At 43.3% G+C, this 14,598-nt stretch overlaps 1 protein-coding gene across 2 annotated transcripts in view; it reads right to left on the reverse strand.

Moving 5' to 3' along the window:
* Nucleotides 1–1,554: 1,554 nt before the first annotated feature.
* LOC143767735 (uncharacterized) overlaps nt 1,555–14,598 on the reverse strand; it is a 31,466-nt gene continuing 18,422 nt past the window's right edge. For both annotated transcript variants that reach the window (XM_077256237.1, XM_077256238.1), the window contains one exon: nt 1,555–3,232. In XM_077256237.1, the coding sequence (XP_077112352.1) occupies nt 1,620–3,232 (1,613 nt within the window). In that variant the 3' untranslated portion in view covers nt 1,555–1,619. The remainder of the gene's footprint in view (nt 3,233–14,598) is intronic.

The following is a 14,598-nucleotide window of genomic DNA, read 5'->3' on the forward strand; positions in this document are numbered from 1 at the left end:
TGCCAATGTGCACCATGACCGCTGGGTCCTCACCAGCCCCTCCCAGTAATCTGTCCACCCGATCCGCGATGTGTCGGACTCGAGCGCCAGGTAGGCAGCACACCGTCCGACGATCCCTGTCTTTGTGACAGATTGCCCTATCTGTTCCCCTAATAATTGAGTCCCCCACTACCAGCACCTGTCTGGCCTGCCCTGCTCTCCTTTTTCCCTCCTTACTGGAGCAGTCACTCCTCCGGCTTTCAGAGGACATGCCTGGCTGCAGCAGTGCTACCCCTGTACTGGCACCCCCCTCATCTGCCAACTTAGCAAACTTATTGGGGTGTGCCAGATCAGGACTAGCCTCCCTGGCACTCTTCCCTCTACCCCGCCTTCTATCTGTCACCCAGCTAACTGCTGTAATGTCTATTGTCTGTACAAGTCCCCTCTATAATTTGTAAAGCACTGCGGAATATGTTGACGCTATATAAATAAAATTATTATTATTATTATATTCCACAAATTTCTCCTGGCTGGCATGGAGCTCGCTGTATAGGGTGTGGTAGGCTCCATGGCTCTCCCGGACTTCGATAATGGGGTATCTCCAAAAACGCCGACACCGTGTTCTCCGTCTTTCTCTGTTTCTTTGTTGCTCACAAGCAAACGCAAAGGCAAGAAACAGCTTTAGATCCAAATCCAGGTTGAAATAAAAGCTCTCCATGCGAAGATACACCGTGAAGCAGGAGCAAAATCTAAATATTTCAGCTGTACTAAGGGTCTATATAAAGAAATCCCATGAGACACGCCCATTGGTGGTGTCTGTTTACCTAGATTTTTCTCCTGGTAATTTTTCAACCATCACAACGCATGCACATTAAAAGCGCTAACGCATGCAAAATGCATGCTAAGCGTATGCAAACGTTGCATTTTTGTGACCACATGGATAAGCTCATGTGGATAAAAAATGCTGCGTTTGAATGCGTTTATGGTTGCGGTTGAAACGCTTCGGACACAACCGCAAGTGTGAAACCAGTCTAACAGCTGTTATAATACCAAACTAGGCAGTCCCTATAGGAGAAAAAACACAAGACTTATACCGTATTTTCACATACTATCTATTCCTGACACTGGAGTGGTTTATAAACCTACGAAGTATATAGTTTGAGGTCTGGGATCTGCCAATATGTGGCTAGTTTTCTGACTGTTTCGGATAACATGATACATGATTTTAGTTTTTTCTTGTCTAGTCTCACTTGAATATAGGTCAATATTAAATAAAGTCCCTGATAAGTCGCCTTTGGTGAGGACGATGAAACCCTTAGAAATGAAAGGCTTGGAGAGTGAATATGTATAAATCATCTCAACCTATATACTGAACTGTGGGGTACATGTTTTTTCTATCAGTCACCTACTGACTAACCTTCAGGGGGTGAATTATGGGTATAGTTTTACATTTGGAATTAATAAAGTTTAGTTTTATCCTTTTTTCAGCAAACATGAGGAATGACAAGGGACAACCCATCTACGAATATTCAATTTTGGTTCAAACTATTCCAACATTATGAACATAACAAAGGTTTTTCCCCTATGTGACGTCTCTGATGTTTATTAACAGTTGATTTCCAAGTAAAATATTTCCCACATTAAGAAAATGAAAAAGGCTTCGCCTCTGTGTGACTGCTCTGATGTCTAACAAGAAGTGCTTTCTGGTTAAAATATTTCCCACATTCTGAACAGGAAAAAACCTTCTCCCCTGTGTGAGTTATCTGGTGACTAACAAGACTCCCTTTCCGGTTAAAACATTTCCCACATTCTGAACAGGAAAAAAGCTTCTCTCCGGTGTGTGTTCTTTGATGTTCAACAAGATTCCCTTTATAGGTAAAACATTTCCCACATTCTGAACATGAAAAAGGCTTCTCTACTGTGTGAGTTCTTTGGTGTGTCACAAGATTCCCTTTCTGCCTAAAAGATCTCCCACATTCTAAACAGGAAAAAGGCTTCTCCCCTGTGTGGGTTCTTTGATGTTCAACAAGATTCTCTTTATAGGTAAAACTTTTCCCACATTCTGAACAGGAAAAAGGCTTCTCCCCTGTGTGAGCTCTCTGGTGGTTAACAAATCTTGATCTATGTGCAAAACATTTCCCACATACTGAACAGGAAAAAGGCTTCTCCCCTGTATGAATTATTTGGTGTTTAACAAGATTCCCTTTGTGGGTAAAACATTTTCCACATTCTGAACATGAAAAAGGCTTCTCCCCTGTGTGGGTTCTCTGATGACTAACAAGATGCCCTTTGTAGGTAAAACATTTCCCACATTCTGAACATGATAAAGGCTTCTCTCCTGTGTGGGTTATTTGGTGTTCATCAAGATGCCCTTTGTGGGTAAAACATTTCCCACGTTCTGAACATGAAAATGGCTTCTCCCCCGTGTGTGTTCTATGGTGATTAACCAAATCTGATTTTTGACGAAAACATTTCACACATTCTGAACATGAAAAAGGCTTCTCCCCTGTGTGAATTCTATGGTGATTAACCAAATCTGATTTTTGACTAAAACATTTCACACATTCTGAACATGAAAAAGGCTTCTCCCCTGTGTGAGTTCTATGGTGATTAACCAAATATGATTTCTGGCTAAAACATTTCACACATTCTGAACATGAAAAAGGCTTCTCTCCTGTGTGAGTTCTATGGTGATTAACCAAATCTGATTTCTGGATAAAACATTTCCCACATTCTGAACAGGAAAAAGGCTTCTCCCCTGTGTGAGTTCTCTGGTGAGTAACAAGCAGTGATTTACGTGCAAAACAGTTCCCACATTCTGAACAGGAAAAAGGCTTCTCCCCTGTGTGAGTTCTCTGGTGTCTAACAAGAAGCGCTTTCTGGTTAAAACATTTCCCACATTCTGAACAGGAAAAAGGCTTCTCCCCTGTGTGAGTCCTATGGTGAGTAACAAAATTTGATTTCTTGTCAAAACATTTCCCACATTCTGAACATGAAAATGACTTCTTTGCTTTAGGAGCAGTTTGTTTTTGAATGCCTCTTTTGTGACTTTGATTTTCCTTTGTAGTCAGTAATGAATCAGAAGATGGGACCTGTTTCATAGGATCAGATGACAGATCTTTGCTGTGAATGGACGATGATATATCTGAAGTAATGGCATTCACTTCAGTTGTATCTTGTAGGATCTCAAGATCATCAGATTTAAAAATTGAAGATGTCAGCAGTCCCCCTGATCTCCTGGTACAGTCACCTGCTAAGATAAAAAACAATTATTATTTTTTAATAAAATATCATTGAGTTTTATATTTTTGAATATTTCTACGTAAACTGTCCTTAAAAATGGCAAGCTATGTAAAAAACTTTAAATACACTATGTTACAATTTTTTTTCCGGGGTAGAAAGTCTGTTTTCCTAATCTGTTATGCCTAAAACAAATAGAAAATAGTTGTTGTTCCACTAAAACTTTGCTTCTGTGATCAGAACAATGAAATTTTGAAATTTGTCTGTTTTCGGTAAAAATCTCGATTCGTATTCAATATTGAGTAGTCGTCTAGAATATTCTTGAACTGCTAGAATTGTGCAGAAGTTTCTACAATTTTCCAGAATGATCTAGAAGTTTCTAGAAACTTTTAGAACATTCTCGGACTGTTCAGTAGTAGTCATACAAGTATAAAAGCACAGGTGACTGGAACCAACATTTCGGTTTATGTTATTGCTGAGTAAGAGAATAACGAATCGTAGTTAAAGAGCAATTTTTTTTTTAGATGGCATCAAGAGGTTGTTTGTGCCCTGCAGATGTATTTTTCTATGTGTGCGGACAATTTATAAAGACAAGAGAGAGAAAACTATTCCATGAAAGCATGTCGTAAGATGTGCGAGGCCTACAAGGTATATTTCAAAAACTCGGCACTCAACTTAACGTAAGACAGGTGATTTAATGGTGTCCACAAAATAACAGAAACGTTTCGGTCCTACATCTGGACCTTCATCAGTCACAGTTGATAAATGTGAGCGAGTGGACCCACAGAATTGCTGTTTGTGGAATGAGATCACACTTGTGTGTGAGCGCTGCCTGTATGTGGGCAGTATAGCCCCAAATGAAGCGATATACCATACTATACAACTATATCAGGACAAAAGTGCCGTGCCTGTGTAAGATGCGGAATCCACCGGTAGTCCAAGGTATATCGATTCATTTGGCGCTATACTGCCCACATACAGGCAGCACTCACACACAAGTGAGATCCCATTCCACAATCAGCAATTCTGTGGATCCACTCGTTTCCTCACATTTATCAAATGTGCCTGATGAAGGTCTGGATGTAGGACCGAAATGTTTCTGTTATTTTGTGGACACCATTAAATCACCTGTCTTACGTTAAGTTGAGTGCCGAGTTTTTGCTATATACTAAAGAGTGGGAACCTACTCTGGCACCTTTTTACGGCTGTGCACACGTCTACTTTTTCATACAAGGTATATTTCGGCACGCCTGTCGGGGATCAAGACAAGCCCTGGGCACCTCATTTCACATGTGAATATTGCAAGAAAACTCTTGAAGGTAAAGTGAAAAATTGGTGCTCGTTTAGATCACAGTGCTTTATTTTGTAGAATTTCAATTATTTAGATCTAGTACAGTTTAAGGAGTTGCAATCGACCAAATGTTCACATATGTCAATGCACTATAGTAAAATATGTATTAAGCAATGTGTAAATTTTCATGCTTTTACATTTATATAATTAATTATATCTGCTATGTTACAGATTGGTACAGGGGAGAAAAGAGAGCCATGAAGTTTGCTATCCGGCGAATTTGGCGGCAACCGACCGACCACTCAAGCAACTGCTACTTCGGAATGGTGGATCTTGCCAACGTTGTACAGGCAAGAATGCACCTCAAATCGTTTAGCAAGGCATTCCTTCTTCCATTTCCACAGTACCACACTGCCTCGAGATGCCTGTTCCATCTCCCCTGAAGAGGTATCAGCCATCTTCAGGAAAAAGCAGCAAGTCAGACAGCGAGGAAGATATTGGAGATCAAGATTACGTTTTCACAGATGCAGTTGAGGAGAGAAGGCCATAATTTCCTAACCAGAAAGAAATCATCTATCTAATCAGAGACCTTCGTGTCACCAAGTCCAATGCTGAGCTTTTGACATCCAGGCTCAAGTAGTGGAACTTGTTGGATGAAAGTGTGCAAGCCACAGATCAGAGAAGGCGTTCCCAAACATTTTCCAACTTCTTCTGTTGAGAAGATGGGTTGTGCTTCTGCAACAATGTGGCCGGTCTTTTTGAGGCTATAGGTATCACCTGTAACCCGTGAATGGCACCTATTCATAGACAGTTCAACCCGGAGCCTCAAAGCCGTGCTGCTTCACAACGGAAGTGCAGCGCCCCAGGGTCCTGGTTGCTGCAGTAATATTCTCCTCTAGGGGAGGGTGATGTTACATTTGGAGGCAAAGAAGGACAACTACATCCAGGTATCACAAATATGCAACACATTTCACACTCCAGGCCACCAGGGGGAGCTCTGCTCCTATTTATTAGGTCACTCCCCACACTTAGGTAAAACTGGTGACCTGTAGGGAAAGTTAGTTAGTTGCTGGCTGAGCTTCGCTCAGGTAGTTGGTGCCTGACAGGGGTGGGATCTTGTCAGAGATCGAGGAAGAAGGACACGGAGCTGTGCATGCCCTGAGAGCTGCAGCTTCCAGAAAGAGACACCGAAAGAGAACTGTGTTGCAGAGAGGGTGAAAGAAGTCGTAGCAAAGGAGTGGATACCAGAAGGGAATCAGCCCTACACAGGCTGCCTCCTTCTGATGCGCAGGATCCAGGTAGCTGCAACACCGAGGGAGCAATGATCCTTTATGCCTTGCTCCAGAGACCGGCAGGACAGCTAATTGCACTTTACCTGCCCGCCCTATACCCCGGAGGCAAGGTGGCACCCCTTAGAGGCTGGGGCATGATAGAGTCCCTGTAAAACGCCTCAAGCCACCGGTCATACGGGTTTGTCCTATCCTATCCGGGGGAGAGAGAGACATAACATCTATAACATCTGTGAGGACCTTATGAGAAGCTTAGCAGTAAGGGACTACAACACCGCAGCGCTAGAGGAAGGCTACTGATTTCTACCTGGACAAGGGAACTCTGGATTTGCCTCCAAACCGGCCGGACTCTGTCTGCCCTGTGATGTGGTGCTCTGGACTGTGGATGCTAAGTCTTCAGTAAAGGTAGAGAGACTGCAACCTTGTGTCCTCGTTCTTCACTGCGCCTCTCACCATCCACCATCTACACACTGGGAAGCCCTGGGGACATACTTCACCTGTGGGAAGGTATACCATCTAGCTGCCATAACATCACTCCAGTGCACCCCTTAAAGCAGCGTCGGTCACTTTGACCGAATACCACAGGTAGCGTCACGAACATTTCCCCTTTAAAGACCTTTCCCTTTTAAACAGACGTCCCAGGGCCACGGGCCGGGTCAGCCATCGTGACATCCCCTGTGACCCGGTACGAGTACCCCGCTGCCCTTGGGGGCGCTCCACAAGCAACTACTCGTCTCTCCCTATGTCTCACTCTGTGTATCTCAAAGAGGACTACACCAGTGTCAAGATGTTGCTGAGTGCCTTGAAGTATGACTACTATGGATGGGAGGTCATCGGAGACTTCTAAATGGTGTCACTCCTGATGGGCCATCAAGGCGGTTTCACAAAATTTCCTTTGCCTCTGGGACAGCCATGACACTAAAGCGCACTATTACAGAAAGGACTGGCCACAGCGGACCGAGTTCTCTGTGGGGAAGAGCAACGTCAAGTGGGAGCCGCTGATAGCACCTCTGAAGGTGCTGATGCTACCACTGCACATCAAGTTAGGCCTCATCAAGCAATTTGTCACGGCTCTTGACAAGGCGTCAGCAGGTTTTAAGTATGTCCAAGGTCTCTTTCCAAAAGATGTGAATGGAGTGCTTTCCTATCCATGTGATACATCTCACTGCAGGGCAGATTCCTGCCTTATTACTTATCTCATTCTTGCACATGATCACATAATTCGCCATTTTTCATTGTGATCCCTCTGGTGGGGGTCTCTTTATTCAATATCATTATTACATTTTTTTTAAAATTTATTTATTAATTGCAGTATAAATCATACACACATTTGTACTTGCATTTATTATTATCCATCATAACATGAAATATAGATAATTATTATGCATTGTCACATCTGGAATATTACAAAGGTAACAAATGATGCATATTAATCATTGGTGTCTATGCTTTAACCTTAACTTTAACTACATTAACTACTAATAAAACGCCGCCAAAAATAAAAGGAAAATTTCACATAAATTTCACCTGCTAGTAATGCCTCCAAAACCACGACCTTACTTCTTACATGTATATTGAAGTGTTACAACTTACAGAGTATGATAGGAGAAGTTCCATCTACCCCATATTTTCTCAAATTTATCTGGACATCCTCTGTTCTGATATAACGTCCACTCGTACGGGATAATTGAGTTTACTAAATAAACCCATATTCTAAGAGATCGACAAGAACCACCCATCCACCGCAGCACCAACACCTTTCGCGCCATAAACAGTGTCTCCCACAGAAAAATCCCAGTACAATGATCCTATGTTTCCGCATCCCACACTCCAAATAAACAAGTCAATGGCTCAAGTGGGACAGGAATCGGCAATAAGGATGTCAATAATGTCGTCACCTCCTTCCAATAATGAAAAATAACAGGGCATTTCCAAATCATATGAATAAAATCCGCATTACTGGAGTGACACCTCAAACAATCTGACGAATGGAGATGACCCATTTTAAAAAGACGAGTCGGGGTCAAGTAGGATTGGTATATAATATACAGTTGGGTGATCCTATTATTGATTGATGGGGAAACTTTAGTTGGAGATTCCAGAATATCGTCCCATTCTTCCTCCAGTGTATCTGGTAGAAGCTCCCCCCACTTCTCTTTAACAGAATTTATAATAGACTCCCCTCCTATGGATAATAAATAGGTATATAAAGAGGAAATAAGTCCTTGAGGACCTTGCAAATTAAGAATTCCTATTAATGGTAAGGATGAAATAGCACGACCAATGCCCATATTTCATATGTGTGATTGAAAGGCTGATCTTAGTTGTAGGTAGCGGAAAAATTGAGACGTCGGGATATTATAAGAGTTTTGTAATTGTTCAAAGGAGATAAAAATCCCCTGGTTATGTATATTACCCACTGAGAGAACACCATGTGATATCCAAAATTCCGTGGACGGGTGGCCTAATAGTTCCGGAAAATAACTGTTATTCCACAATGGCATTTCAGTTGCTATGTCAACAAATTTAACTAGTTTTTTAATTTGCCTCCATATTAATCGTGCCAACCGGAGCAGAGGTAGCAGACGAGGAACACCAACCCTCTCCAGCTCCAAAAATCCCAGTGGACAATCAATTCGGGCTGAATAAAGCAAATGGCTCTCAGAGTTGGGGAGAGAATTATTGGGCATCCATTTATTTATCATTTTAGCCTGCCCGGCAAGATAATATAGATAAAAGTTTGGCAAGGCTGCCCCGCCCCCTGTTTGGGTCTCTGTAGAGTAGATAGTTTAAGTTTAGGCCTAGTTTTTCCCCATATGAAGGACGTAATAAGGGAGTTTAAAGTCGCAAAGAAAGATTTAGGTATTGGGATGGCACTGTGCTGAAAACAGTAACTTAATTTGGGGAGCAATATCATTTTGATCAGATTAATAAGGCCAGCCACAGAGAGTGGGAGCTTATCCCAGGTAGCAAATTTGGACTTAACCAAATCTAATAATGGGTATATATTAAGTTGTAAATCGAGTTGGCTACGTTGAGACATATGTATTCCCAGATATTTGAAATTGGAGACGACGGGTAATAACGAGAGATTTTCGAGGTATGACATTGGGGTATGAGAGAGAGGCATCAGGGCAGATTTGTCCCAATTTATATAAAGACTGGAGTATTTGCTAAATTTATCTATCATCGTTATTAGTTTTGGTAGCGTATCCTCTGTTTGATCCATAAACACCACGTCATCAGCATAAAGACCAATAGTGTCTACTCGATCCGCAATGCGTATCCCCTTGATGTCTATGGAGGACCTCATCCGTATTGCCAAAGCCTCTATCGCCAGGGCAAATAGAGCCGGGGAAAGAGGGCATCCCTGACGAGTTCCCCTATGTAGAGAAAAGGGCTCAGATATAGAGCCATTCACAACCATACGTGCCCTAGGTTTTGCGTATAATGTACCTATCCCTCTTAGAAATTTGTCCCCAAAACCGTACTTCCGCAAACATGCAGAGAGGAAGGACCACTCAAGGGAATCAAAAGCCTTAGCTGCGTCCAATGATGCCAATGCCCATTTATTATCTGGTTCTAGAGAGCTATATTGGATGACCGATTGAACCCGCCTAATATTGATAGAAGTACTTTTTACAGGCATAAAAGCAGTTTGGTCCGAGTGTATAAGATCTAATATAATCGTATTCAGCCTGGTAGCCAGGATTTTAGCAAAGATTTTATAATCCACGTTCACTAAGGATATTGGTCGATACGATCCACAATCTAGAGGATCCTTCCCCTCCTTCCTGAGTACGATAATGTTGGCATCATAGAACGTTTCAGGCACTGACTCTCCCCTCCATATTCCTCTAAGTACCTTCAATAGAAGAGGTGCTAACTTATCTCGGTATTTCCTGTAGAGTTCAATGGGAAATCCATCAGGTCCCAGGGCCTTCCCAGCAGCCATGTCTGCTATAGCATGTTCCACCTCTTCCAGAGTAAACTCAGCCTCCATGAAGGCCTGTTGGGATGGGTTCAATGAGGGGAACGTTATGTCTGATAAGTAATCCAAACATTCAAATACATCAAAACCGCTACTAGATTTATATAATGAGTTATAATAATCGTAAAAGCATTGAAGTATTTCATCAGTAGAGGACACTAATGAGCCATCAGGTATATGGATCTGTAATATTGTGTTGGAGGTGTTGTGTTGGCGTACTAAGAAAGCTAGGAGTGTACTGGCCTGATTCCCCAATTCAAAGTAGGACTGACGGGTGAAGAATAATTTGCGTTTCGACTTAGCATCTACATGTTGGGTAAACAACCTCTGGGAAGTAAGCCATTCAACTCTATTACTGCTAGTCTGATTAGCTATATATGTGGCTTCTGAGTCCTTCAATCGCTGCTGTATCTCATCATCCTCCCTCGCTGTCACTCTTTTGATGTAAGAAATTGTAGAGGACAGACACCCCCTCAAGTATGCCTTCAGGGTATCCCAAAATAAACCAAGGTTCTGGGGTTCCGGATGTGTTAAAATAAAACAATTTAACTGGTCAATCGTCCTATCGCTAGAATCTATTAATTTCAACCAGAAGGGGTTTAATTTCCAGGATCTATTGTTGGTAATTTGCCGGTACTTAAGTTTAAGAATAATTGGACTATGGTCCGAGATCCCTCTATTGCCACGTTCAATACTATCCACCCATAATTCCAAGCTACTGGACCCAAATATATAGTCTACACGAGATAATGATTGCTTAGTAGATGAGTGGCAAGTATACCCCCTAACCTCTGGGTGACTCATTCTCCACAAGTCCAGCCAACCACTGCCGTCCATAAACAGTGCCATTTGAGAGGGGGGTTGAGGTAAAGATTCCCCAGGCATTGCGTCATCCAATCTCAGTCTGTCTATGGAATGATTCATGACTAGATTAAAGTCTCCCATACAAATAACATTAGCGTCTGGATATTTTAAGGAGAAACCCAATGCCATGCGGAGAATTGACATATTGGCGGGAGGATTATAAATACATAATATCACATATTCACGCGAGTTAATAAATGCATGCATAAAGACAAAACGGCCCTCAGGATCTCGCCGTGCCTCCCTGGCCTCCCATCTAACCTCCTTGTGTATCAACAGAGAGACACCTCTCGAGTAACTGGTGTGGAATGCATGAAGAGACCACTGCACCCACGGTTTCTGCATAAATCGAACCGTGTCTCTATTTAGGTGTGTCTCCACCAATGCCACAACCTGAGGGTGATATTTTTTGATTTGTGAAAATACTTTGATTTTCTTCCGAGGAGTTTTAATACCCCATATGTTCCAGGTCATACATATAATTTCAGACCCCATGTTTGTATTTAAAGGGAAGATTAATATGTATCTCTGTTATTTGGGCGCGGTTCAGAGACATCACACAAAGCAAGGAATTAATATTGGCGGTAACCATATACATTGAACAAACAAAACTGATACATAAAACCAAACCAAGCAAAACTTGAACAATGGAGGAGCACATTTCAGTAGTCCTACAGTCAGATAGAAAAGGGGATACCCTCACTGAATTCAGTGTCCGGTATTGTTGACATCTTTCGCACCCAGACAAAAAGCTCCATTTATATTGCCGTTAAACAAAGAATCCGGATTAGGAGTCTTTTACATTAGACCCCCTATATGACCGCAACCATTCGGCCACCTCTGCTGGGTCTGTAAAGAATAGAGAAGAGCCCTCATGGACAATACGAAGCCGGGCTGGATAGAGCATGGAGTAGATGATATTCTTATCTCGGAGTTGTCTCTTGATATCCATAAATCGTGCCCGTTGCTTTTGGAGATCCATGGAAAAGTCAGGCAAAATCGATATAGTGGCATTGTTGAATTTAATGGGGCCCTTCTGCTGCGCCAGACGAAGAACGGCATCCCTGTCTCTACAATTAAGGAGACGTGCCAGGAAAGGTCGCGGTGGAGTTCCAGGAGGGAGAGGTTTCGTTGGGACTCTATGGGCCCTCTCCATCGAGAATGTTGAGGAGAATCCATCCCCTAGTGATGTCTTAAGCCAGTCTTCCAGAAATTGCTCGGGCTGCTGACCCTCCGAACGCTCCGGAAGACCGATAATTCGAATATTGTTGCGGCGTAGTCTGTTTTCCAAATCATCTGCCTTTTGCTTCCAAGCATTTACGGAGCCAGCAGCTTTTGTCAGTTTAGCCTCCATAGGAACGATAGTGCTCTCTATATGAGACACCCTCATTTCAACCTCCGAAATACGCCCTCTCATAGCTTGCATGTCATGTCGCAGACGGCCCACCTCAGTGTGCACATCCTCTATTTTCTCTGTAAGAAATGATCTAGTCCTGGGTGTGCTCTGTAAGCCGGTCACATGAAGTATCCTGTGCATGTGACGTCACGCAAGGTCCTGCAGCTTCACTGCACCTTGCCGGCAATCTCTTTTTTGGAAGCGTGGGTTACTGCCAAGAGGCCAGGAACACTACCTATAGGGCGAGGGGTGCCGGTCACCAGCCGGGACAGGTTAATACCCTTTCCCTCTAGTTTTGGAAACATTGAGGACCATCTTTGCGCATATCGTTGGGAGGTATATTTGTGGACACTTGGATATGACCGTCTATTAACTACAAGGACCTCCTCTGGACAACAGCGTCTCAAGAGGATTGCCATAATTGCTCTGATTAAGGTAATTGTTTATATGAAGGATGGCATATAGCACTTTTTTGTGAAATTTTCTATGGAGTTTTTTAACCAATAGCTTTTTGACAAATCAATGGTAGCTTCAGCGTAAATATACATATACTAGTGAGGGAGATAGCCTGCATTAACCGCTCGGATGCCTGTTTAAGAGTCAGTTCGTCTTGTTCTCCCTCTTCGTTACTATCAGAGGGACAGCCTTTGCGCTGAGATGGTGCAGAATTATTTCTAAGATTGCGCACATTATCAGGAGGATCATCCTTGGCGTATTTCCTTAGTTTTTAAGCAGCCGCTGCTCCTTTAGAGTGCTGCATGGTAGGTAGACAGAAGGACTCCACAAACAATCTCAGTGGTAATTATGGATAAGCTGGGCCCCAATTTCAGATCCTGTATTGTTAAGCACTAAACTGTATCTCAAGAGACCACTGGACAGGCGGTTTAAATAGGGAGACTTATAGATATAGTCACTGCAACACACAAGCTGAGCGGCATCACAGTCACCACAGGGGGAGCAGCAGGGAGGGGGTTAATCCCTCTGATGTTATGGCGCTGGTAAATGAGATGTCACCCGATAGGGGGGCGCAGGGCCCAATTTCTCAGGGCACACACACTGCACCACCCCCTACTTCCCTCAGGTATGCGCTCACCTTTCCAGCATCGCAGATGTAGTTAAGAGCGCAGCTTCCCTGTCTGTTAGGGTGTGCGCTGTAGTAGTGGCCGCTTCCCAAGCAGGTACCGCCGCCCACCTCAGTTCTCCCGGCTCTTGTGTACAAATGCTCCGCAGCTCTCACCGGTATGGCCCGGCCGCCGTCACCTCCAAGAGAAGCCCGGCTCCAATAGAAGACAGCGCTGCGTCCTGTGTTCAGGGCGCGCGCTCTAAAAATGGCCGCCACTGCACGTGGAGTCTCCTGACCGCTCTGGCTTCCACAGCTCCCGGCTTCTCTGGTCTCCACAGCAGCCTCCCGGAGGGTCCACAAGGCTCTCAGGTGTATGGGGTTTCAGTCCCAGTTGGTACCGCTCGGTCACGCACAGTATATGCGGCAGGATAGGCTCAGGATATGTGGAGCTCCTGTGAGATGCGTCCTTCTTCCTCGGCTACATAGCCACGCCCCCCATCATTATTACATTTTGTATTGTATTGGACATAGAGAATATTTTTTGACTGCTCACCATTTTTTGTATGTTTTCATATTGTTGTTTTTAATTGTTTTCAGATGTCTATTCTCCTTTGGGCCCGCTGCACCATGATAGTGCATTGGTTTGAGGCCTAGAGAGGTAAGCTCCTTTGCCTGTTTTTCTATAGTGTTTTTTTTAGAATAGTGGAGGATTTTTCCTCCTTTTTTTTCCCTCCTGTTGTGGTTTTTGCTGTTAGAGTAGGACTGGCAAACGTGAGGACCCGTGATGTGGGTTGCCAGCTTACGTATTGTGTTCTTGTGCACTTTTTTTTACTTTTACTTTTTGAGGTGCAGTTCGGCCCTGATGGCTTTGTAAGTTGTGGCCTCTGTTCACACGAGACGCCTGTCAGCGTGTATCCAAGGTAGCCCCAACGCACTTTCAGGGGCCAGCCTCCTGAAGAAACCCAAGCGAAACGCGCGACAGGGCTGCCCTGGACACAAGATGACAGGCGACTAGGGTAAGCAGGACTTTGAGTGTCGCTTTTATCCCTAGGGTAGTGATATTTGGCTAATGAGTTTATTTAGAGTGATGTATACTCTTCCACAATAAGCCCTCTACTTTTTTTGGATAATTAGTATAATGTTTGCACCTTATTTGCACTTTTTTGCTATTGCATTGAAGTTTATTGAGGTGGACATTTATGACCTCTGTTTGTTTGCCCAGCCTGCAATTTCTTTGTTCTCCGGTTTTTGTGTCCTTCACACAGAAGTTCTATCTGTGCCTTGTCATTGATAGGCTGATTTTATCATGATTTTTTAGTGATTTTCGTGTAATATCATCTTTTCAATAAACTTTGTTATTTTTATGAAATAACAGATTTTGGACAGTGAGTATCTGTAGCCCTATATACAGGCCACTCACTGAATCCAAGATTGTAGACACCAGTGATGCTAGTTACACCAGTGATGCTAGTTAGTGGACACACG

The sequence above is a fragment of the Ranitomeya variabilis genome, chromosome 4, assembly GCF_051348905.1.
Source record: "Ranitomeya variabilis isolate aRanVar5 chromosome 4, aRanVar5.hap1, whole genome shotgun sequence".
In the NCBI taxonomy this organism is placed as follows: domain Eukaryota; kingdom Metazoa; phylum Chordata; class Amphibia; order Anura; family Dendrobatidae; genus Ranitomeya; species Ranitomeya variabilis.